Here is a 26,805-nt window from a genome sequence, read left to right as displayed (position 1 = left end):
TTTTGTTCAGTATATATGCCATTTAGCAGATGCTCTTATCTAGAACGATTTAGGGGCAAATCCTAACGTTCCTTTCAGTCAAATTTTCACGTAGCTTCCATTGACATCAATACATGACTAAGTTTAAATTTGACTTAAGTGGAAGTAAGGATTTTCCCAATACATAATATGCGATCCCAGCTGGATTCCTAGCACCACGCTCGTACCAACCGAGCCACACAGGACGTCCTTACCTGCCACCAGTCAGTGTTCGTCTTCCTGAGCAGAATAAACCGCTCCCCTTCTCGGATGCAGACCTGTCGTCCATCTGCCCCGCGGTACTGGTAGTCATACTGAGCCTCCAACACCACCGTGCCACTGGGGACGCCACACACAGTAGGCACACTCACACTGCTAACACTGCTGCTCACACTGGCACGGCTCTCCCTGCTGGACACACTGCTCACACTGGTAATACTCCCTCTGGTGGAGGCTGAGGGCTTGGTGGGTGAGGCTATTGGGGAACGGCGCCAGCTGCCCGACAGCATGGTGGATGGATGTTCCTGGCTGGTTAGACTGGGGCTCAGTGGGGGGTGTTGGGGACAAGGGGAAGGGTGGCGAGGGTGGGGTCACAGGTGACACTGGCACGGGGTAACGGCGGTGACTGTTGCCAGGCCAGCGCCATGCTCTGAAACACAAACAGAACAGAACTGGGTTAAATGTAAATATGGACAAAATATGGCATGCATCACATATCCACACCATTTAATATCATAATCTCAGACCCCTATATTAAGCTCAGATCTCAATACATTTACATGTTAGTCATTTAGCAGACGCTCTTCTCCAGAGCGACTTACATGAGAAATTAGGGTTAAGTGTGTTGCTCAAAGGCATATCGACAGATTTTTCACCTAGTCTGCTCTGGGATTCAAACCAGCGATCGTTCGGTTATTGGCCCAATGCTTTTAACCGCTAGGCTACCTGCCACCCCTATACAAGGCCTTAATACACAACAAAGCTGTGTACTAACCGGCAAACAAACGTTACGGATCCACACCATTTCATCGCATAAAATAAACAGTAAGTAGTAATTACGTTACAAAGCATTTGTATTCTAAAAAGAGGGCATTGCCATTGATTTGCAATCCTTAATTTGTTTAACGGGGCTCATGCAATTAGAGAGAGAGGAAAAAAAACAGAGTGTGCTGATCAACCAACCAGTATCTAAATCCTTTTTATCCATGGCATCATCAGACAGCTAAAACTGTCCACCGACCAGCCATAACAACACATACACACATTTACAACTCTGCCCTTACCAGACCCACTTACATAACATACCTAACAGAACACCCATTTGAGACTGAGATCCTGAGAGCAGCCCACAGCAGGTCTTAGTACCAGACTAGCAGAGAGGCTGAGGCCTTTTCTCTCTCTCACCCTCCCTCTCTCCCTCCACTCTCCCTCCTCTCTCTATCTTCCCTCTCCCTCTCGCACAGTAACTATTGCACTCAAAAAGGTTTCAAAAAGATCTCTATCTCTCATAATCCACAGCACAGCACAGCAGCACTTTAATTTAAAAAAAAGCGCTGTGAGGCCTGTGTGTTTGTGCATGCTTGTGTACGTTTGTGTGTGTGTGATTGCTTGTGTACATTTGTGTGTGTATTTGTGTGTGTGTGTGTGTGTGTGTGTGTGTGTGTGTGTGTGTGTGTGTGTGTGTGTGTGTGTGTGTGTGTGTGTGTGTGTGTGTGTGCGTGTGTGTGTGTGTGTGTGTGTGTTTGCTTACGTACGTTTGTGTGTGCGTTTGTGTACTGTTTTAGTGTGCGCCAGCTGACAAGAGTCAACACAGCAGGTAAAGCATCACAGCTGATGGGATTCCCAATCCCCTCACATATGTGTTCCGAGCCTGGATCCTAGCGTTCTATCTATCCATCTATCCATCCATCGACTATGTCTAGACTTCTATCAGAAGCTCTAGCAGTGGATTTTGAAACAACAAGTGTTTTTTTTTATATTTTCTTAAATCTTTTCTTATATTTGGGGGGGGGTGGATCAGCTTTAATATTGCGGATAGATTGTCACTTCCATCTATGTAATTGTCTGCATCATTTCCAATCCCCCATATATTTTGGGGGTAAATACATATATGTATTTGTATACACACATATACATAAACATGCATACATATACGTACATAAGTGTTAGATACAAAACAGAACAGAAGCAGGGCCAGCGCAAAAACAGGAAACCACTTTCAGAGCATCAACATCCAAAGTGTATGGTGAGGTCATATTTCTCCTCTTTTTCATTTTCCCTCCGCATCTTTCGACACTGGTGGCCACCGCTATGTCTGTTCCACTCAATTCCAGAATGAGTCAAATTAGGAAACAAATGGGATTACTAACCCTGTTATGACCATGTTGGCCAACATGAAGAGAGAGACAGGTTGGCCAATAGTACGAGCATGGCGAGAGAGAGCCAGGTTGAGACTACTATCTTGTGACACACTATTTCTATAAATATAGTTGGCCAACCCACAAGAGATTTGCTTCTGGGTTCTGAGAACTGAGACTAAAGCCCCACACCCAAACAGACAGACAGTGAGAGGGAGAGAGACACATATGCTGGCAGACGGACCCTCAGAGCTGGGGTGGGTGAAGCTGACAGTTAGCTAACCCCCATGCCAGGCTGTGCCAGTTGGAGAGGGCGCCACATGACTCAGGCCTGGCAACAACAACAACAACAGTGGAGAGAGAGAGAGGTGGGGGGGTTCAGAGAAAAGGAGAGAGAGAGGGAACGAGAGCGAAAGAATGAGAAAGATGGAGAAACAGATAAAGATAGAGAGAGAAATAACATAGTCCAGCTCAGACAGACATCAACATCCAGATACACTGTAGACTGCATGCACTCTTGTGTGTGTATTATACTGTGAATGCATGCCTGCACAAATTCATGTATATGAGAGACACGTAGATCTAATCACCATGTCTGTGTTGTGGTCAGTCTTGAGGTTAGCTGGTCAGCAGTAAAGATGGAGGGGGTGGGGGGGTTCTATGATGCAATCTGCCACAGTACTAACATCCCAGCCAGTCAACAGTCAACCTTCCAAAACAATGAAGACACATTGGACTAGTCAGTTATACGTTAGCTCAGCAGCGAGTCTCATCATCTGCTCTGCTTTAGGGAGGATTAGGGGACTACCCAATAGAGAGTTAACGAGGCTAGTGGCACTGCCAACTGACACACACACTAAGGCACACACAAATGCACGCATGAAGGCATGCACACGCACACAGTCTCACTCCTAATCCCAGTTGACGGATCTTGGATGAGCTCAGTGAACCCTAGTAACTAATGCTACCCTCCCATTCAGGACCAATTTGTCAGAAGAGTATATGTGTATGGGCCTCTGCCGCCGTGCATGTCTTCCTGAGTGTATGTGTGTGGCCCCTGTCACGTGCCGCAAACAGCCTAGGCCATTCGCCTCACTGATCATCCAGCCATTGATTATTGTTCCGTGCTTATAGCTCAGAGCTGTCTGAATGGTCAACAGACCCAACTGCCAAATCAACAGAGCTAGGCCTTAAAACTCCTCAACTCTAACTCCAACTCCAACTAGAACAAAGAACACGCAACAACGAACACTTGGGGAAGAAGTGTTATTTGTCACTGCCACTACTTGGAAATCACATTAGATTTGCGTGATGTGCTGGTTGTGCTATGAGCATAGAAATAGGAAGGGAAACCCCATTAGAGTCATTGGGTCCAAGATAGAATTCTGTTTCTATGGGTATGAGTTATATGTCCTTGGGTATCATGCCTGACCCATAGACCCACAGAGACCCTATGCATTCTCTTACTCTATTGTTATCTTCTAGCCTTTCAGAGGAGTCAGGAAGAAGCGGAATCGAGAGAATTGGGAATTTCACACTTTCCACACACTACGGGGTATAGTCCTAATTGCTAGTCTGTCTCTCTAGCTGCTGTTGATGTGCCAGGTATCATGGATTAGCTTAGATTAAATTGTGCTTGTTTTTGTTAATCCACACTCAATTTAAATCACAAATATTAAGTTGATAATTGTCAAAGGATCAAACGTTGTCCCTCCCTGTCATTCCACCCTGCAATGACACTCACTACTATTTGAAGATAAGCTGTGAAGATTGTCCTAACTGACTGAGCTGGTATATCCCTGCATGGGGCTGTTACATCCCGGGCCAAAACAGCTTTTCATCCTCTCAGCTCTCACTGCTGTGTGAATCATTGATGAGCGGACCAGAGAGAGACACTGAATCACTGAAACTCTCTGGAGGTGATGCGTCCAAAATGTCACTTTAGTCTCTAAATAGTGTACTATTTTTGACCAGGGCATAGGATTCCATTTCGGGTAAATACGGGTCCCTGTCGGAGACTAGCCTGTCAGGATTACAGATAGATTGAGGTGCAGGAAGAGGAGCATGATTATTGTAATTGTATTTATTTATACAGGCAATTAAGATGAGAACAAATTCTTATTTACAATGACGCCTGGCAAGTGGGGGAAATGGCGGGATTAAAAGTGTTGGGTAGGATGGTCATCTGAATCAAGGTGAGTTTGGCAGGTGGGGTGAAGGAGGAGTGATTACGATACAGAAAACCAAGCCTAGATTTAACCTTGGCCTGCAGCTTGGTTAAAGCTGGAATTCGCATTAGGGGAAACAGCGCCAATGTTTGCCCAACACATTTGTTATTGTTTTGTTTATGAAATGAAGGAGGGCAGAGAAAGCCTGCTGGATGCTCAGAAATAATACAATTCAGTGTGTGTGTGTGTGTGTGTGTGTGAGAGAGTGAGAGTGAGAGTGAGAGAGAGAGAGAGAGAGAGAGAGAGAGAGCGACAGGGTGATCTACTTAATACATTTTGTGTGTGCGTGCATGCGTACATGCATGACACAGTGTGGTTTTCTCAATACATTTTGTTAACACGTAGCACTCAGCATTATTGCAAATCTATGTAGCAACCATTCACAACCTGTGGCTGTTACTCAATAAGGACTAAATGACCTGTCTGATTTACTAAATGCCTTTGTGAGTATTATAGCATGTAACTTTCAGACAATATTATCCAAAACCTCACCAAACTATTCAGAAATAGCTTGATTGAGTTTAAAATTGCATGTATGTATATTGGAATTCATAGTGAAACTTGTGTTTAAAACAGATTCATATTATTACTAAGCCAATACTGCATTCTAAAGTTGGTTTATGCAATGTGTTATAATTTAAAATCCTAACTAATGCTTACTAAAATGTGCCAGCAGGGCGAAGGCCATATCAGGTTCAGGCTTCTCTTTTTAGGACCATTAGGGACATGCAGCTTAAGCATTATAGTAAGGTTTTGTTCCAAATGGCATCCTATCCCCTATATGGGTCATTCTACAGAAGAGGTACAAATTAGGGGTTGGGGAATTTTTTATATATATATATTTATATACACTGCTCAAAAAAATAAAGGGAACACTTAAACAACACAATGTAACTCCAAGTCAATCACACTTCTGTGAAATCAAACTGTCCACTTAGGAAGCAACACTGATTGACAATAAATTTCACATGCTGTTGTGCAAATGGAATAGACAAAAGGTGGAAATTATAGGCAATTAGTAAGACACCCCCAATAAAGGAATGGTTCTGCAGGTGGTGACCACAGACCACTTCTCAGTTCCTAGCTTCCTGGCTGATGTTTTGGTCACTTTTGAATGCTGGCGGTGCTTTCACTCTAGTGGTAGCATGAGACGGAGTCTACAACCCACACAAGTGGCTCAGGTAGTGCAGTTCATCCAGGATGGCACATCAATGCGAGCTGTGGCAAAAAGGTTTGCTGTGTCTGTCAGCGTAGTGTCCAGAGCATGGAGGCGCTACCAGGAGATAGGCCAGTACATCAGGAGACGTGGAGGAGGCCGTAGGAGGGCAACAACCCAGCAGCAGGACCGCTACCTCCGCCTTTGTGCAAGGAGTTGCACTGCCAGAGCCCTGCAAAATGACCTCCAGCAGGCCACAAATGTGCAGTAAAGGGAGAACCATGCACAGTAGTGATCATTTTGATTAACCTTCTATAGCAAATTCATTTTTAGAAATTGTATTTGCATACCAAATTAATCGAATAGTAAAAACATGATTTTTAACCAAATTTTTAAAACCTTTACATTGAATTCAGATAGATGTACTCTGTATTGTTCTCTGTACAATGTTCATTGTGGATTGTATGGATATGAAACTTGTTGAGTGACTGAATTACTTATGCCTCTAAATAATTATTTTGGGAAAATAACAGGGTTATCTGCGTCAAGTGTCCATCATAGAGATAAATGGAGATCTCTAGATCGAGATAACTCATTTTAGTATCGACATTGCCATTGAGAGCTTCCACCATTTAAAAATAGTCCGCTGGGTGGTTATTCCTATGGGTTGGGAGTGATCAGCAAATTATCAAAAAGCATTATCTTCTTTAAATTGGGTTGCCTATGGTTAGCAAACCAAAGCCTACGGTAATATCCAGGAGCCAAGACCAAGCTTTATGCCAGGACGTTGGTCCCAAGATTCAGACCCAGACAGTTGAAAGACCGAATGTACAGTTGAAGTCGGAAGTTTACATACACCTTAGCCAAATACATTTAAACTCTGTTTTTCACAATTCCTGACATTTAATCCGAGTAACAATTCCCTGTCTCAGGTCATTTAGGATCAACACTTTATTTTAAGAATGTGAAATGTCAGATTAATAGTAGAGAGAATGATTTATTTCAGCTTTTATTTCTTTCATCACATTCCCAGTGGGTCAGAAGCTTACATACACTCAATTCGTATTTGGTAGCACTGCCTTCAAATTGTTTAACTTGGGTCAAACATTTTGGCCCATTCCTCCTGAAAGAGCTGGTGTAACTGAGTCAGGTTTGTAGGCCTCCTTGCTCGCACACGCTTTTTCAGTTCTGCCCACAAATTTTCTATGGGATTGAGGTCAGGGCTTTGTGATGGCCACTCCAATACCTTGACTTTGTTGTCCTTAAGCCATTTTGCCACAACTTTGGAAGTATACTTGGGGTCATTGTCCATTCGGAAGATCCATTTGCGATCAAGCTTTAACTTCCTGACTGATATCTTAAATTTTGCTTCAATATATCCACAAAATGTTCCTTCCTCGTGATGCCATCTATTTTGTGAAGTGCACCAGTCCCTCCTGCAGCAAAGCACCCCCACAACATGATGCTGCCACCCCCGTGCTTCACGGTTGGGATGGTGTTCTTCGGCTTGCAAGCCTCCCCCTTTTTACTCCAAACATAACGATGGTCATTATGGCCAAACAGTTCCATTTTTGTTTCATCAGACCAGAGGACATTTCTCCAAAAAGTACAATCTTTGTCCCTATGTGCAGTTGCAAACCGTAGTCTGGCTTTTTTTATGGTGGATTTGGAGCAGTGGCGTCTTCCTTGCTGAGCAGCCTTTCAGGTTATGTCAATATAGAACTCGTTTTACTATGGATATAGATACTTCTGTACCTCTTTCCTCCAACATCTTCACAAGGTCCTTTGCTGTTGTTCTGGGATTGCACTTTTCGCACCAAAGTACGTTCATCTCCAGGAGACAGAACGCGTCTCCTTCCTGAGCGGTATGACGGCTGCGTGGTCCTTGCGTACTATTGTTTGTACAGATGAACGTGGTACCTTCAGGCATTTGGAAATTGCTCCCAAGGATGAACCAGACTTGTCTACAAATTTTTTTCTGAGTTCTTGGCTGATTTCTTTTGATTTCCCCATGATATCAAGCAAAGAGGCACTGAGTTTGAAGGTAGGCCTTGAAATACATCCACAGGTACACCTCCAATTGACTCAAATTATGTAATTAGCCTATCAGAAGCTTCTAAAGCCATGACATTATTTTCTGGAATTTTCCAAGCTGTTTAAAGGCACAGTCAACTTAGTAAAAAATGACTTGTGTCATGCACAAAGTAGGTGTCCTAACCCAACTTGCCAAAACTATAGTTTGTTAACAAGAAATGTGTGGATTTGTTGAAAAAAACAGTTTTAATGACTCCAACCTAAGTGTATGTAAACTTCCGACTACAACTGTATGTGATCATGAATGGTCCCCAGACAAAGGCCACTAGATCAAGAGTCCATTGGCCCTTTCTTCAATTGTAAGAAACTCATATAGAGTAAACTCGAGTACAGTACAATACAGTAGACTAGAGCACAGTAAAGAACAGCACAGTAGAGTCGGATACAGTACGCTACAGTATAGTAGAGAGCAGTAGAGTACAGTACAGTAGAGCACAGTAAGTAGAGTACAGTACATTGCAGTATAGTGCAGTACAGTATGGCACATTAAAGACATCTATGTTTTGGTCAAATAGATGTCAATGTTTGGGCTCTTGGAGGGTTGGAGCCACCCTGCTGGCTATGCATCTTAATACTCTCCACTTTTTGTGGTTCTCTGTAGCTCAGTTGGTAGAGCATTGTGCATGCAACTTCAAAATGGAGATAGCCTCAATGGCGCTGCCCATGCTGTTACATTATTAAAGAATCCCCATAGCTAATATATGGCTTGCTATCTTTCATTTGGACAGATGTACATCTCAGCAAGATATGTGCACCACGTCATTGCTCTCTCTCGCTCTGCTGTGGGTGCATGATATGCACTTTGCTAGCTATCATTCACATGGCGAGGGGCTAAAGCTCATTAGTTGAACTGGAATTGCGAGGGGGCTGGCCCACGTGAGGGGAAATGGATCAGCACAGCTTCCAGAAAAACAGTTGCTTTCAAACTAGGGATTTCATAGCTAATTAAGGTAAGACACTAATTATGCAACGATGATCTACACATTGACACATCCAGCCCAAAGCGGGAGTTGCCAAAGTTCTGGAGCATGTCTTTAAGGAACATTCATTCTACAGTCTTTTAATGTGTATGTTTGGTTGTGACATCAAAAGGTGGGACAGCATTTAAAAATATATATTTTCTACAAATAAACAAAACTAGTAATTAGATCCGTATCTTTCGATGCAACAATTGAACAACTCTCAGCACAAATCCAGTCCGGCTTCAACTCCTACTGATATTCCCTGCATTTCAAATGGATTTCTTTGTTTAAATCTAACTTTTCAAATCATCAGGGGCGAAAAAAACATAGCAGTTTTCAAGAAATGGGAAGAATTAGAACCAACCTTTCATTTCCGGAAGGTTCTGAACTCAAACAGCACTCCAACCATAGACATATAATCTTCCTATGACTCCAGCAACCTGGGTGCAGGCTAGAGAGGCTGAGCCCATAGATACGCACATCATTGGCTGAGCCTCAGTCTGACTCCCACAGGCCTCCCTGCCCCTCCCAGAAGCCTGCAGCTCATTCATTGATGTTTCTGGTGAAAAGCACAGAGACCATTGATCCACCAGGAATGGGAGTGAGGCACAGAGCTGTCACAAGCTATCAGCAAAGTCAAAGACCCACTTTCTGCAACAGTAACATCACAGAGAGTGAATCACTCACAGTGTGTGATACCGCCAGGGACCATTGCAGTGCATTAAACCTCTCTGGGTAATGCAGATTCAAACACAGTGGCTACACAGATAAGCACAATCATTTATAGTGTTTAGTACAGGTTCCTAGAAAAGTGTATATGGTATAAACAGTTCAAACATGGATGTCTGTATGACATTATCTCACTCTACCTCTACCTCTCTCTCCCCCCGTCCCTCTCACTGTCTGTCTGTCTGTCTGTAGGACTGCAGTAAGACCAGTAAAAGGGTCTAACCTCCTGTCAGGTGAAAGAGTCAGTGTGAGGGATTTGGACAGCATGTGAGGGATGAACGACATACAACTACACTAAGAAATTGTGTTTTGGCTGTGAGCTTTAAAAGAAGATCAGTGGAGTGACATTTCGGGGATTTCTGTGGCCTGTCCTGTTGTGGCCTGTGTTACTTCCCTCTCTCTCCCCAGAGAAGGTCACTGCTGCAGACAATCACACTGATAGCACTGAGCTTAAAAACACACGCACACACCTATGCATGCAGACATATGCATGCAGACATACGCACACACACACACGCACACTGACAGTGACCATAGTAATTCTCCAGATTACCCAAATATCCCAATCCCAAAACAATAATCCTGTACTCATTACAATCTGAAAACCACTGGCTGCCACACAAAAATGATCTCCATAGGACACTACCTCAATCCAGCACAATCTCTTCTCAATAGGCTAAAGACTGAGATTCACCAATGAACCCAAAACAGCATGTTACCAACAGAGTAATCTCAGCACCCAGAATCATATCACCTACTTGATTTTAATGTGAAAAGCAAAGAGACCATTGATCCACCAGGGATGGGAGGGAGGCACACTGTTTTGGGACACTGTAAAGTCCATTGAGAATAAGAGTACCTCCTCCCAGCTGCCCACTGCACTGAGACTAGGAAACAGTCACCACTGACAAATCCACGATAATCGAGAATTTCAATAAGCATTTCTCTATGGCTGGCCATGCTTTCCACCTGGCTAACCCAACCCAGGCCAACAGCTCTGCACACCCTGCAGCAACTGGCCCAAGCCCCCCCCCACCACTTCTCCTTCACCCAAATCCAGACATTTGATGTTCTGAAAGAGCTCCAAAATCTGGATCCCTACAAATCAGCTGGGCTAGACAATCTGGACCCTCTCTTGCTAAAATGATCCACCGCCATTGTTGCAACCCCTATTACTAGTCTGTTCAACCTCTCTTTCATATCGTCTGAGATTCCTAAAGATTGAAAAGCGGCCGCGGTCATCCCCGTCTTCAAAGGGGGAGACACTCTAGACCCAAACTGTTCCAAACCTATATCCATCCTGCCCTGCCTTTCTAAAGTCTTCGAAAGCCAAGTGAAGAAGCAGATCACCGACCATTTCGAATCCCACCGTACCTTCTCCGCTATGCAATCTAGTTTCCGAGCTGGCCATGGGTGTACCTCAGCCACGCTCAAGGTCCTAAACGATATCATAAGCACCATCGATAAGAGAGTACTGTGCAGCCATCTTCATCGACATGGCCAAGGCTTTCGACTCTGCCAATCACTGTATTCTTATCGGCAGACTCAACAGCCTTGGTTTCTCTAATGACTGCCTCGCCTGATTCACCAACTACTTCTCTGATAGAGTTCAATGTGTCAAATCGGAGGGCCTGTTGTCCATACCTCTGGCAGTCTCTATGGGGGTGCCACAGGGTTCAATTCTCGAGGCCGACTCTTTTCTCTGTATATATCAATAATGCCGCTCTTGCTGCGGGTGATTCTTTGATCCACCTCTACGCAGACGACACCATTCTGTATACTTCTGGCTCTTCTTTGGACACTTTGTTAACAAACCTCTAAACGAGCCTCAACGCCATACAACACTCCTTTTGTGGCTTCCAACTGCTCTTAAATGCATACTCTTCAATCGATCGCTGCCCGCGCCCGCCCGTCCGACTAGCATCACTGCTCTGGACGGTTCTGACTTAGAATATGTGGACAACTACAAATACCTAGGTGTCTGGCTAGACTGTGAACTCTCCAATCCAAAGTAAAATCTAGAATCGTATTTCGCAACAAAGCCTCCTTCACTCATGCTGCCAAACATACCCTCGTAAATCTGACTATCCTACCGATCCTTGATGCCATCCGTTTTGTCACCAAAGCCCCAAATACTACCCACCACAGCGACCTGTACGCTCTCTTTGGCTGGCCCTCGCTACATATTCGTCAACAAACCCACTGGCTCCAGGTCATCTATAAGTCTTTGCTAGGTAAAGCTCTGCCTTATCTCATCTCACTGGTCACCATAGCAACACCCACCCGTAGCACGCACTCCAGTAGGTATATTTCACTGTTCATACCCAAAGACAACACCTACTTTGGCCGCCTTTCCTTCCAGTTCTCTGCTGCCAATGACTGGAACGAATTGCAATAATCACCGAAGTTGGAGACTTACATCTCCCTCACTAACTTCAAGCGTCAGATGTCAGAGCAGCTTATCGATCGCTGCAGCTGTACACAGCCCATCTGTAAATAGCCCATCCAACCAACTACCTACCTCATCCCCATATTTGTTTTTGTTTTTCTGCTCTTTTGCACACCAGTATTTCTACTTGCACATCTTCATCTCCACATATATCACTCCAGTGTAAATTGCTAAATTGTAATTACTTTGCCACTATTGGCTATTTATTGCCTTACCTCCTTTGCACACATTGTATACAGATTTTTATATTGTGTTATTGACTGTATGTTTGTTTAGCCCATGTGTAACTCTATGTTGTTGTTTTTGCCGTACTGCTTTGCTTTATCTTGGCCAGGTCGCAGTTGTAAATGAGAGCTTGTTCTCAACTGGCCTACCTGGTTAAATAAAGGTGAAATAAATCAAATAAAAAATGATAAGGCTGTCACGAGAGAGAGACTACCAACAGAGAGGGGAGATCATGCAATCAAAGACATGAACTCTCACTAGTCACTCACTTATACACAGGGCAAGGCAAGCAGCTTTTAATCAGCAGAAGTTGCAACCCTACTTGGTGGGGTATAATCTTTCAAGGCTGTATGTGTGTGCAGTTAGCTATGGGCAGTGTGTGTGTGTGTGTGTGTGTGTGTGTGTGTGTGTGTGTGTGTGTGTGTGTGTGTGTGTGTGTGTGTGTGTGTGTGTGTGTGTGTGTGTGTGTGTGTGTGTGTGTGTGTGTGCGTGCCTGAAACTGTGCAGTAACTGTGCAGTAACAGTTAGCTATGAGCAGGCTACAAAATAGCCAGGGAGAAAGTAAATCCTAGGTCTACTGAGACAGATTACCAAACGAAATGAAAACACAATGCGTCTAACTGTTCCCATTCAATTTGATCCTGTACATGCTTTTTTATTGGCTGTACCTTAGTCAAAGTAGTGTAAGGGAAACATGCAAATGTGCAATAGACTAGGCTACAGACAAAGAGGCTTCTCACTTCTCAGACTGCTTCAAAGCCTTTATAGATTATTTGCGTCATCATTTCTTGCCATTTGAGCTAAGAAAAACTGAGGGGACGATTTGAAGAATAACACAATAGGCTATTCTACTGCAGTGGTGAAATATAGAAGAGTACAACTGAAGATTGGTGATCATCTCAGTGCATCTAAAACCACAAAGCTGAGCTCACACTCCCTACCTCAAAGGACACCACAGTGAAGCTATGCTTGATATCCTGTCTTAAAAGAGACGTGTGTTAGAGACTGAAACTAAGCACACCATATGCTACAGGATGTGAAAAATAAGAAGAAAACTCAGTGAAACATTTTACATTCTTGTATGGTAATATGTTTGGGAGGCGGGGGGATTATGGACACTCATATTTGACAGCACTAACAACTTCTGCTGTATATGCGTAACATGTCAACAACTGGGCAACTTTGAGTTGAGCCTCTATGTAAGGGCCAAAGATGAGATTTCACCCACAAGCCTACACTGGCTCCAGACACCCCGTCAGCTTGAGATCATACATATTGCACCATCATACATAATGCACATAATTGGCTATACTTCACCTGATTTCACATTAAGTATACATAACCCCAGTTTATTTGCTAATGTAAGCCTCTTCATTGTCACTGCATTTAAGTGCATGCAAGCAGCCAATAAGTTTATTAATATGATTGTTTAGATCTATTTATAACACAACAATAACATATATCTGTAAAGTAAGAAAAAAGTACAGCAACATTACTTAGAAAAACTTAGATAACTGACATAATTTAAAAGTATTCTTTTCTAAATTACTTGGAACATTTATTTTCATTTTTTTTACTTGCCATATATGGGTCTCGAAATACTAGAACATTTACAATAAAACCGTTTCTCACCTTTAGGAGGTCGGTGCGGCGAGTGTCATCAATTATTATTGCAATAAAAAAAACTGATCCGGACCATTCAGTAGCGAGCGAACGATGTCCAGAAATTATCGCACTCGCAGCTTCCAGTGATGTGTGCTATTTCTGCCTTGATCAAGTTATCCTCTATCATGTGATGCAGTGAAATCCATTGTAGCTTCACAAATTGGTGAGGGCTTGTTTCAATGTGTATAAAATGTGAACACGGTTATAGATTTGTAATATTAATACCTGTAATTAAACCTGTTGGTTATCATATTAATTCTCGTTCAGATAAAACGATATGTCTAGGTACAGTACATCAACGTAGTTGGCCATCGATTGGCTGAAAAGTCCCATGTGATTTCTCATTAACCAATCAGAATTTGGGGAAGTTAGCGTGTCAGTTTGTTGTCGATAAATTAATTTTCATACTGATAGAATTTGTAGTTTTATGTAGAGTCTGATTGCATCGCTTTTATGGATGTGGTATGCTTTAGAATACTACAATATGCGCCATTTGCAAAAGGGAAATTGAACATTGGTTGCATGAAGTCACCGGCAGTTTCATGCTGTCATATCTTTCTTTATATTTCTTGATTTTTCAGTCCTTAAACGAGTCAAATATAGCTACGTATTTCAACACAAAAGCATTTGAATACAGGCGGCCAAATGGAACTGTTCGCGAGTGACGAAATCCGCACTGTGTGGAGGTTTTAGCAGCGCTAGAACGGAGTCAACTGTGAAGTTTAACATGTCAACCACGAAGGTATGGTAATAAAGTAATAAGACCAGGGTCTTATTCTCAAGGGTGCCCTGTGAACATGAACACACAATTAAGTACAACATAAAGCAAAACAACAACACAATACAATAAATACAACAAGATGAATACAAAACTATTACATATTAACGTTATCTCCCTCAAAAATGTATCTAAACTGTCCAATGGGGACCAGCGAGACTTGATTCAAGATGGCCTGAAGGCTATTCCATGAGATAGTGGCATAAAAACTAAACACATTTTCCCCAGCTCAGTGGAGACCCACGGGACCGCCAGAACTAGCCAGTCCAGAGAGCAGGTCTGAAAATTGCTGGATCTCCAATTAATACTTGAGCTGAGGTAGTGGGGGAGTTTCTGAAGAACCGCTTTATATACAAAACGTAGCCAACGCTGAACCCTTCTGGTAGTCAGAGACTACCAGCTAACAGAACTATACAAAATGCAGTGATGTGTACGAAAATTGTGGGGGTGCTAGCCAGCTAGCTAGCTAGCTATGTTATTCATCAGTTAGCCTTGTTTGCTTACCAACACATGGTATTGAGTTATTACTAGTCAGATTAATTGATTGATGGCTCGAGCTAATGTTATATGTCCTATACTGAACAAAAATATAAATGCAACATTTCAACGATTTTACTGAGCTACAGTTCATATAAGGAAATCAGTCAATTGAAATCAATTCATTAGGCCGTAATCAATGGATTTCACAGGACTGGACAGGGGCACAGCCATGGGTGGGCCTTGGAGGGCATTGGCCCACCCTCTTGGGAGACTGGCCCACCCATTGGGGAGCAAGGCACAGCCAATCAGAATTAGTTTTTCCCTACAAAAGGACTTCATTACTGACAGAAATACACAATGCGACATCTGTGGCATTATGGCATGTTTTAGAGTGGCCTTTTATTGTCTCCAGCACAAAGTGCACCTATGTAATGATCATGCTGTTTTATCAGCTTCTTGATATGCCACACATGTCAGGTGGATGGATTATCTTGGCAAAGGAGAAATGATCACTAACAGAGATGTAAACAAATTTGTGCACGAAATCAGCATTTTGTGCATATGGAAAATATCTGAAACATGGGACCAACACATTACATGTTGCATTTATATTTTTGTTCAGTATAGGTTATATCATCATAATCAAGTACTGGAAGAACAATCTTCCTTCTACTTTCCAAAGTGAGGCAGAATTTATTTCTATAAAAGAAACCATTCTTAATTCTCCATTTTTTTTTCTTTGTCCGTTTTTCAATGTGTGTTTTAAAAGAGAGCTTATCGTCAATCCAAATACCCAAGTACTTATAATGGAGAACTTGCTCAATTTGGGCTCCCTTTAAAAGAAATCAGATTTGACCATTCAGACACAAGTCGCATGGCCAGCAATCAGATTTGATTATTATTTCAAACCACCTACTTAGGTGTGTTGAAATGTGGCTTAAAATATCCAATTTGCTTTTTGGCTGTTCAGACTACAGGACAAAGAACAGATTTGAATCTGATGTGCGGAAAAAAATGGATTCGAGTCACTTCAAACTGCCAATGTGAACAAGGCTTACCGGTACTGTTGTAAAGAGCCATTCATTCATTTCGTGCAGCCTGCCTGTCAGATCTGACAGATGTTAGCTAGCTAACTAGATCAACAATGTAAGGCCCTATTTCATGAGTGTGGAATATCAAGATTGAACCAATCTCAGATCAGAAGATCCATATTCAGATTGAAGGGCATGTAATGACAAATTGATCCAAATATTATCAATCAGTCACGGAGCTGCAGTGGTGGAAAACGTACCCAATATTCATACTTGAGTAAAAGTAAAGATACCGAGGCTATATGCTGCTGCATGTTCATGTGTGGAGAGCATGGAATAGTGGTTATTCTTGGAAAAAGTTATATTTTTAAATAGCTTAAAAAAAAACATTTAGTTATTTTGCAAATATACTTTAGGGAGTGGTGGAAAAAGGACCCAATTGTCATACTTGAATAAAAGTAAAAATACTTTAATATAAAATCAGTAAAAGGTAGTCACTCAGTAAAATACTACTTGAGTAAAAGTATCAAAAGTAAAAGTATAAATAATTTCAAATTGCTTATATTAAGCAAACCAGACGGCACAGTTCTTGTTTTTGTTAATTTACAGATAGCCAGGGGCACACTCCAACACTCAGACATCATTTACAAACAAAGCATTTGTGTTTAGTGAGTCTGCCAGATCAGAGGCAGTAGGGATAACCAGGGATGTTCTCTTGATATGTGCGTGAATTTGTGTGAATTTGCGTGAATTTGACCATTGTCCTGCCCTGCTAAGCATTCAAAATGTAATGAGTACTTTTGGGTGTCAGGAAGAATGTATGGAGTAAAAAGTACATTATTTTCTTTAGGTATGTAGTGAAGTAAAAGTTGTCAAATATAAATAGTAAAGTACAGATAACCCCAAAATGACTTTTAAGTAGTACTTTAAAGTGTTTTTACTTAAGTACTTTACACGACTGCAGAGCTGGCACACAAGATCACACATCTCTTTCAAAAGAAAAGGAGTCCTGCTCTCGGATCAGCTTCATCCAGTAAAATCTTACCTTAACATTAGAATTATTTCGCAATACTGATGATGGATCAGTTCCTAGAGAGATATTACCACCTACGGCTGCAAATATTGATGCTTCATGAGTTACTTAATGACTGATAGTACATCATTGCACATATGTTAGCCTACACATCATTAAATATATTAAATATATTGAGAGAAATTACAGACCGTAGCCTACAAGGAGCAAAATAGAACTCAATTGATTGAACATGAAATGTCTTTCAGTATGATTGAAATAGGCCTGTAGCCTTCTGTTTATATTTTTATGCAGTCATCTCTGTCATTTGAATCATATGTTTATACGTCGCTAGTTTGTATCAATTTCAAAGACGTTGGCAACTTGGTTCTGAAGTTATCACCGGTAACAGAGAGACGGATAAACCATGTTTAGCGGAGATCTTCTGTGTATAAAATTACCCGGGAGGGCAAAAATGCATTACATGACCCACTTAGCTGTTCTACGAGTGGTCTAAGTGCAACGCCAGTAACAATGGTTTTGGGAAAGAGCACAGAGATTTAACGATGCTCCTACGAAGGTTCTAACGATGAACATAGATATAAGATGCTTTTGGGAAACCGGGCCCAGGTCAATGGCAAAGCCTTTTCCAAAACTGGCACCAGAATGACACACAGATTAACAAACTAAATTATCTCAAGACAGGAATGTCCTATCAACATGACATTTTCAGGAGTTATACAATAATATGTTAAAATGAAATATAATTAAAGTACTACACTGAAGAAAAATATAAATGCAACATGTAAAGTGTTTCATGTGCTGAAATGAAAGATCCCAGAAGTTTTCCATACGCACAAAAAGCTTATTTCTCTAAAAATGCTTTGCACAAATTTGTTTACATCCCTGTAAGTGAGCATTTCTCCTTTGCCAAGATATTACATCCACCTAAAAGGTGTGGCATATCAAGAAGATGATTAAACAGCATGATCATTACACAGGTGCACCTTGTGCGGGGTACAATAAAAGGTCACTAAAATGTGCAGTTGTGTCACAACACAATGCTACAGATGTGTCGAGTTTTGAGGGAGCATGCAATTGGTGTACTGACTGGAGGAATGTCCACCAGAGCTGTTGCCAGAGAATTCAATGTAAATGTTTCTACCATAAGCCGCCTCCAACTTTGTTTTAGAGAAGTTGGCAGTACATCCAACCGGCCTCAACCACAGACCACATGTATGGCTTTGTGGGGTGAGCGGTTTGGTAATGTCAACATTGTGAGCAGAACACCCCATGGTGGCTTTGGGGTTATGGTATGGGCAGGCATAAGCTGCAGACCGCAAACACAACTGCATTTTATCGATGGCAACCTGAATGCACAGAGATCCAGTGATGAGATCCTGAGGCCCATTGTGAGGCCCATTTTTGAAAAGGTATCTGTGACCAACAGATGCCTATCTGTATTCCCAGTCATGTGAAATCCATTCTCATTCACAGCATTTAGCCTGATAACATTTACCATCATCTTCACCACTGTACTGACCTGTTGTCCTCCAAACCGCTTCTTCAGAGCCTCAATCTGAACTTCCTCTAGTTTCTGGAACAATGGGCTGAGCTGAGGAGGACAGAGACATGAGTGTGAATTGAGGCACCTTTACAGAACAAAATCATACATTAACATTCCGAGATCCCAAGTTATCATCAGAAAAATCATACACTGAGTATACCAAACATTAGGAACACCTTCCTAATATTGAGTTGCACTCCGCCCTTTTGCCCTGACTCTACAAGGTGTCAAGCGTTCCACAGGGATCCTAGCCCATGTTGACTCCAATGCTTCCCACAGTTGTGTCAAGTTGGCTGGATGTCCTTTGGGTGGTGGATCATTCTTGATACACACGAAAAACTGTTGAGCGTGAAAAACCCAGCTGCGTTGCAGTTCTTGACTCAAAAGGTCCGCCTGGCATCTACTACCGTACCCTGTTCAAAGGCAGTTAAATGTTTTGTCTTGCTCATTCACGCTCTGAATGGCACACATACACAATCCATGTCTCATTTGTCTCGAGGCTTAAAAATCCTTCTTCAACCTGTCTCCTCCCCTTCATCGACACTGATTGAAGCATATTTAACAAGTGACATCAATAAGGGATCATAGCTTTCACCTGGGTCTATGTCAAAGAAAGAGCAGGTGTCCATTGAGTTTTGTACACTCAGTGTATATGTGGAGTACAGAGATGGGGTAATCATTAAAAAATCATCTTAACTACTATTTTTACAGACAGTGATTCCATGCAACTTATTATGTGACTTGTTAAGCAAATGTTCACTCGTGAATGTATTTAGGCTTGCCATAACAAAGGGGTTGAATACTTATTGACTCAAGACATTCCAGCTTTACATTTTTTATTAATTTGTAAAAATTTCTGAAAACAAAATTCCACTTTGACGTTGTGGGGTATTGTGGTAGGTCAGTGGCACAGAATCTCAATTTAATCCATTTTAAATTCAGGCTGTAATACAACAAAATCAGGAAAAATCAAGGAGTGTGAAAACTTTCTAAAGGCACAATGAGCAATATGTTTGGAACATCAAATCGCAAAATAATGCTTTTAGTTCATTGATGGAAATACCAGTCGATGTAAATGCATTTGACCATCATACTTATCCGGCTATAGGTTATTTTTCATAAATGGGTGGGATTAAATTGTGTGTATTATCGTTAGTCGTCATGTATCTTAGGTTGTGTCTACACTTGACACTTACATGTGACTTTTGCAATCAGAATACGAAGAGCACATTGAAAAGACGGGTCTAGGTGCACAAAAGTCACCTTGTGGGCTGATTGTGTTCAGATCGTGTACGGATTTCTCTTCAGTCTGGAAGCAATCAGGCTACCGAAAGCGCATGGAGTTGGCGACGTCATCAGCACTCTTCCTACAAGTCTCCAGAAAACGTGTGTTTTGGGACCAAGAGGCACCTTTTCATTATAACGTTGGAGGAAATACGTTCTTAGTGTGTGAGGAACGTGTTTGCTGGCCTCTTAAATGTTAGCCAGTGGGGGATGTGGTTGTGGGCATGGACAATGGCACAGTTTTAGAGGCCCTCTTCTTGGCCGCGGAGACAATTTTGCGGTTTTAAAGCTAATTTCCCGCATGTCTACACATTTTGCCATGGGGCAGAGAGAAATGTTTCAGTTTTAAAGCCAATTTCCTTCTATTATACACATTTTGCGATAGCATAAGAGCAAGGCATAAGGCATAAGCCATCTGACTGACTCAAACATAACAAAATCATTGGGAGGGGCCCTATGACATTTGGGGAATTTTAGATTCTCCCTGACTGTCTAGTTTTTATTTTGGTGATTGTTAGTTCTCAAAGATATTGTAAAAATATCCATTATCTTTTTTTCATACATTATCTTGTTTTAGTCGTTTAAGTTTACGAAAAATAAATGTACTATTATTTTTGCAGTGGCGGCCGCGATTTAGTGGCTGCCACAATTTAGCAGCGGTGGTGCACCACTGCTAAATGCATATAGGGGAAACACTGAAGTTTTATTATGTTACTACTCTTTGCTTAGAAGGCTATATACTGCTGCGTGTGGAGAGCATGGAAGAGCAGTTATTCTTTGAAAAATAGATATTTTTAAATAGAGCTCATAGCTTCATTTTTGGGGGGTTATTTGGCAAATATACTTTAGGCAGTGGTGGAAAAAGTACCCAATTGTCATACTTGAGTAAAAATACTTTAATAGAAAATGACTCGAGTGACAGTGAGTCACCCAGTAAAATACTACTTGAGTAAAATTATTTGGTTTTAAATATACTTAAGTATTAAAAGTAAATGTAATTGCTTAAATATTATTAAGTATCAAAAGTAAAAGTATAAATCCTTTAAAATTCCTTATATTAAGCAAACCAGACTGCACAGTTCTGAGAAATGAAGGCTATTCCATGTGAGAAATTGCCAAGAAACTGAAGATCTCATACAACGCTGTGTACTACTCCCTTCACAGCACAGCGCAAACTGGCTCTAACCAGAATATAAAGAGGAGTGGGAGGCCCTGGTGCACAACTGAGCAAGAGGAGAAGTACATTAGAGTGTCTAGTTTGAGAAACAGACACCTCACAAGTCCTCAACTGGCAGCTTCATTAAATTGTACCCGCAAAACACCAGTCTCAACGTCAACAGTGAAGAGGCTGCCTAGAAGGCCAGCATCCCGGAATCGCCTCTTCACTGTTGACGTTGAGACTGGTGTTTTGCGGTACTATTTAATGAAGCTGCCAGTTGAGGACTTGTGAGGTGTTTGTTTCTCAACACAACGTGCCATTGGAAAACACAGGAGGGATGGTTACTGATAATGGGCCTCTGTACGCCTATGTAGATGTTCCATTAAAAATCAGCCGTTTCCAGCTACAATAGTCATTTACAACATAAAAAATATCTACACTGTATTTCTGATCAATTTGATGTTGTTTTAATGAATTAAAAAATGTGCTTTTCTTTCAAAAACAAGGACATTTCTAAGTGACCCCAAACTTTTGAACGGTTGTGTATATTTTTTTTATTAATCTATTATTACAGTACCAGTCAAAAGTTTGGACACACCTCCTCATTGCAGGGTTTTTCTTTATTTGTACTATTTTCTACACTGTAGAAGAATAGTGAAGATATCAAAACTGTGAAATAACACATGGAATCATGTAGTAACCAAAAAAGTGTTAAACAAATCAAAATATATTTTTATATTTGAGATTCTTCAAAGTAGCCACCCTTTGCCTTGATGACAGCTTTGCACACTCTTGGCATTCTCTCAACCAGCTTCACCTGGAATGCTTTTCCAACATATGAGTTCTCACATATGCAGAGCACTTGTTGGCTGCTTTTACTTTACTCTGCGGTCCAACTCATCCCAAACTATCTCAATTGGGTTGAGGTTGGGTGATTGGAGGCCAGGTCATCTGATGCAGCACTCCATCACTCTCCTTATTGGTCAAATAGCCCTTACACAGCCTGGAGGTGTGTTTTGGGTCATTGTCCTGTTGAAAAACAAGTGATAGTCCCACTAAGCGCAAACCAGATGGGATGGCATATTGCTGCAGAATGCTGTGGTAGCCATGCTGGTTAAGTGTGCCTTGAATTCTAAATAAATCACTGTCAGTGTCAACAGAAAAACACCCCCACACCATCACAAATCCTCCATGCTTCACGGTGGGAACCACACATGCAGAGATCTTCCGTTCACCTACTCTGCATCTCACAAAGATTTGGGCTCATCAGACCAAAGGACAGATTTCCACCGGTCTAATGTACATTGCTCGTGTTTCTTGGCCCAAGCAAGTCTCTTCTTCTTATTGGTGTCTTTTAGTAGTGGTGCTTTGCAGCAATTCGACCATGAAGACCTGATTGACGCAGTCTCCTCTGAACAGTTGATGTTGAGATGTGTCTGTTACTTGAACTCTGTGAAGCATTTATTTGGGCTGCATTTTCTGTAACTCAAATGAATGTATCCTCTGCAGCAGAGGTAACTCTGGGTCTTCCTTTCCTTTGGCGGTCCTCATGAGAGCTAGTTTCATCATAGTGCTTGATGTTTTTTGCGACTGCACTTGCAGAAACTTTGAAAGTTCTTGACGTTTTCCGCATTAACTGACCTTTATGTCTTGAAGTAATGATGGACTCTCGTTTCTCTTTGCTTATTTAAGCATTGACCACCCATAAATAAACTGTATATTGGATGTCTGATGTCAGCTTAAACATGTATATTGAACATATACATAAATCATAACTTTTATCATGTTGCAAGATAGCAACGTCTGTGTCTATCACTGGTTCTTTATTTTATTTGAATCAAATACAATTATATTGTGAAATATTAATGTATTATTATTGTCTCTCCAGCCTGCACTGGTGCAAGCCCTCCACATGGTGGTGCTGCAGGGGAAAGGAACCAAAGCTACCAGTGTTCTACAGGGACCTCTTAGCTACCTGGACCAGATCAAGAGGTCCACACCATTTCTCACTGCTGTATGTACACTCAACACACACCTTCACATCTTTGTGAAAAATATATGTATAATTCTCTAAGGGCTCAGTTTCCTGACAGAGTTTAAGCCTAGTATTCGACTAAAAAGCATGCTTAATGGAGAATCTCCTTTGAAATAGCTTTTTAATCCAGGACTAGGCTTAACTGGGAAACCGGCCCTACATTTAGTGTATGTTCAACTTCTGTGTTTTTATGTAGGAGATAGTTACAGTGGCAGACGTTGTTCTCTCTACCCAATCCTCTCGGACAGCAGCCTGGTGTCAGGTGAGTGTTAAGTGTTTTAAAGTCAACAATGGATCCACAGTAGTTTAGTTTAAGTGTATTAAACGAAGAGTTATATTATAACACTAGGTGAGCAGACGAAGGTGCCGCACTGGTTTGAGCGTGTGGGCGTGCAGGCAGCCTGCGAGTCAGCAGCCCAGACGGGGAAGGGACTGATGGCTGAGGCTTTGAAGACGTACATGCAGAGACAGCCAGCTCCTCACCACGGCCAGTGTCAGGGTAGAGGCACACAGCCATGCAATGGCCCTGAGGTAAGAGAAGACATCTGAGCCTGTATTCATAAAGTGTCTCAGAGTATGAGTGCTGATCAAGGATCAGGTACCCCTGTCCATAATCATATTCATTATCCTCTCAAAGGCAATTAACTGATCCTAGATCAGTATTCAGATGCTTAATATAGGCCTGCTTTTATTTGATTTATTTGACCATTTAGAAACACAATTCACACTACATTTAAAATCATTGAGGACAAAACAAAGCCTTTTTCCCATTGTGGTCCTCTGGTTGGTTATACAGAGAAAAGGGTGAGAGGAGGTGAGAGTTGCCAAATCCACCGCTAGCCCTACTCTTCGGACAAGTAGGACTGATTCTGATGGTTTGGAAAATACTCTTCATAATTTGTTATAATGCTTTTATGATAGTTCAGTTAGTAGGATTAGGCGTTTGGTCATTTGGTTCACAACTGCAAGGAGGGATTTATTTTCTTGTCTTGCATGCCTCATTTCTGTCTTAGAATGCTTTCAAATACTTTTCATTCAAATCCATATGCTTTGGTTTCAATACTTAAAAAACAACTGGTAGGTCTAGGTAGTCACAAAAATAGATGGGTGTTAGTTAAATTGTGATTTTAATGAATGGAGTGAATTTGGAGCAGCAGTTTTTTCCCCCCTGTGAGCGCAGAGCATTTTTAGCGGAGTGGTAGGAAATCACATGATGTGGTGCGCATCCATGAGCCATGAGCCATGAGCGATGAGCGGGATTTCCAACCGCTCAACATCTGCTTTGGTCCAGACATGTTCACATCTGTCATTCCTCTGTCTGCCACTAGATGGAATTGTATTATAACATGTCATTCCTCTGTCTGCAGTTAGATGGAATTGTATTATAACATGTCATTCCTGTATTTGACCGCCAGGTAGAGCTGTATAACCGTTACACGGCGTTGTGTCCCCCTGCTCTGGTCATCCACCTGGTACCTACAGGTAACACACACATAGACCAGAGGCAGTCCAGTACATTTATGAAGCACAATTCTTATTTTATTATTCTAGCTATGTGATTGTTGCTAAATTCTCGATTTTTGAAGACTTGCAACGCTAGTTATGTGGTTATTACACCTCCTTTAGTTGAATGCACTTGAATTGTTAATTGCTCTGGACAAGAGCGTATAAACAGCTGCTCAAGGAGTTTAATTGAAATCAATCTGTATGAATTTAGCTCAGAGTACCTGAACTGCGAGGACACAAGCTCTCTAAGATTCCTGGTGTGTTTGGTGACACGTCCAAGGACACAGGCATCCCATCTGACGTGTGGCGTTTCTACGTGCTCTTCCTCCGACCTCGAGGGACAGGACTCTGCCTTCTCCTGGGCCGACATGGCCACGAAGATCAGTTCTGAACTGCTCAATAACCTGGGCAACATCCTCAACAGGTTAGTAGAACCAGACCTTCATATAACACATAGGTAGGGAGAGCGTTAGAGCTAGGGCTAGGGAGAGCGCTAAGGCTTCGACAAGACTTCATCAACAGGTTAGGGAGAAAGCTAGAACTCAGATACTGAAGGGTCAGGAGTTTTCCCAGGTCAGGAGAAAGCAGAGTACCAAGAACGGAATATCGAAACCTGGAAATTACTAATCTATTATTCAAGTAGTTCAAGTAGCTAGCTAGTAGCTGATTAATTTATATTAAGTCATTAATAAAATAAAGTATTGGAATGAATCATTTAGGCCTATCTAAGTGCTGAAGTCAACACATTCGGAATGGTAAGGAGGTGATGAACTCTTATTCACTTTCTTTCTTTCTCTCTCTCACTCCCCTCCCTCGTCCCTCTCTCAGAGCTGGTGTTTGTCAGTAAGTTCTTTGAGAACTGTGTCCCTGCTATGGGGCTTCAGCAGGAGGATAAGAGAGTGTTGTCCCAGGTGGGATGGGAGCTGAAGCAGTACATCAACCTCATGGACAAAGTCAAGTAAAGAACAGGCTACACACACACACACACACACACACACACACACACACACACACACACACACACACACACACACACACACACACACACACTGTAAACAGGCTACACACAACCAAGTTACACACCAACAGACTATCAACGTGTTGTTATGCATTTATAAGCTAAGTAGTATTTCTCCTTAAAAGTTGAGATGATAGCATCACCGATCCATATAGACTGTGAAATGGATGATGCTATCCCATCTCTTTTCTTTTCAGGAAGAAAAACTATTTAGCACACACCAGTGTTTCCTCTGGGAAAATGTGTTAGCTGTGGGGGAAAAGTTAGTGGGGGTTTAGGGGTTGGTCCCACCTTTTTTGGGGGGTTCCGGGGTCCTCACCCCCATAACAAAATATGTATAAGTACTGAAAATATTGGTTCTCGTAGCTTTTTACAAGGAAAAAAACTCAAATAAACCATTGAGTGCTGCAGCTGTCTAAAGAAACATAACAGAGACCTTCGTTCTGAAATAAAAAAAGTTTATCTTGACAAAATTAACAGAGGAACATTTGACTGACCTTGAATTAGAGCCCACTAATTCATGTTAATCACAAAAGTAGGGTGTTGGAAATCTCTTTCCAGGTTCGGACAAAAACCTTGTTTTGAAATTACAGCCTTTGTCAGAGAACTTTATTCTTCTGGGCGTCTGGAAAAAGATTTCCAACACCCTCCTGTAATTGAGCTCCTTGATGGGGGAGCCATTGATGGAGAGCCGCATGCAGGTGGCTAGATGCTCTCCCTGCAGTCTGCTCCTCAAGTCTGTTTTGACCTGCAATAACAGAGATAATATTAAGAGAAGGGAGAGGGACAAAGAGGATCTACTTTCACATTTAAACGTTCTTACTCGTTTCATTGCAGAGAAGTCCCTCTCACAATTAACGTAAGACACTGGCAAAGTCAGTGCGATTGCTGCCAGCTGGCTAAGGCAGGGGTAGACTGCCCCCACTCATCAAACTGCGAGGTCAGCTTTGTCATTGTCGTCCGCTGGTCCAACCCCTGAAATACATGAAAAACAAAAAGATGTACAACATTAAAGAAGAACCAACAGAGTGGTAGTTCAACAGGAAAAAGGG

At 41.9% G+C, this 26,805-nt stretch overlaps 1 protein-coding gene and 1 pseudogene across 1 annotated transcript in view; one reads left to right on the top strand and one right to left on the bottom strand.

The window, feature by feature from the left end:
- LOC120065648 (rho GTPase-activating protein 15-like) overlaps positions 1-636 on the bottom strand; it is a 56,200-nt gene extending 55,564 nt beyond the window's left edge. The window contains exon 1 of the mRNA XM_039016712.1: positions 234-636. Coding sequence (XP_038872640.1) covers positions 234-527 — 294 coding nt within the window. The 5' untranslated portion in view covers positions 528-636. The remainder of the gene's footprint in view (positions 1-233) is intronic.
- Positions 637-14,610: 13,974 nt separating this feature from the next.
- The window catches only part of LOC120065566, a 33,546-nt pseudogene continuing 21,351 nt past the window's right edge, over positions 14,611-26,805 (top strand).

This window comes from Salvelinus namaycush, chromosome 20 (genome assembly GCF_016432855.1).
Source record: "Salvelinus namaycush isolate Seneca chromosome 20, SaNama_1.0, whole genome shotgun sequence".
NCBI classification, from domain to species: Eukaryota; Metazoa; Chordata; class Actinopteri; order Salmoniformes; family Salmonidae; genus Salvelinus; species Salvelinus namaycush.
This window is presented reverse-complemented; position numbering and strand designations above follow the sequence as displayed.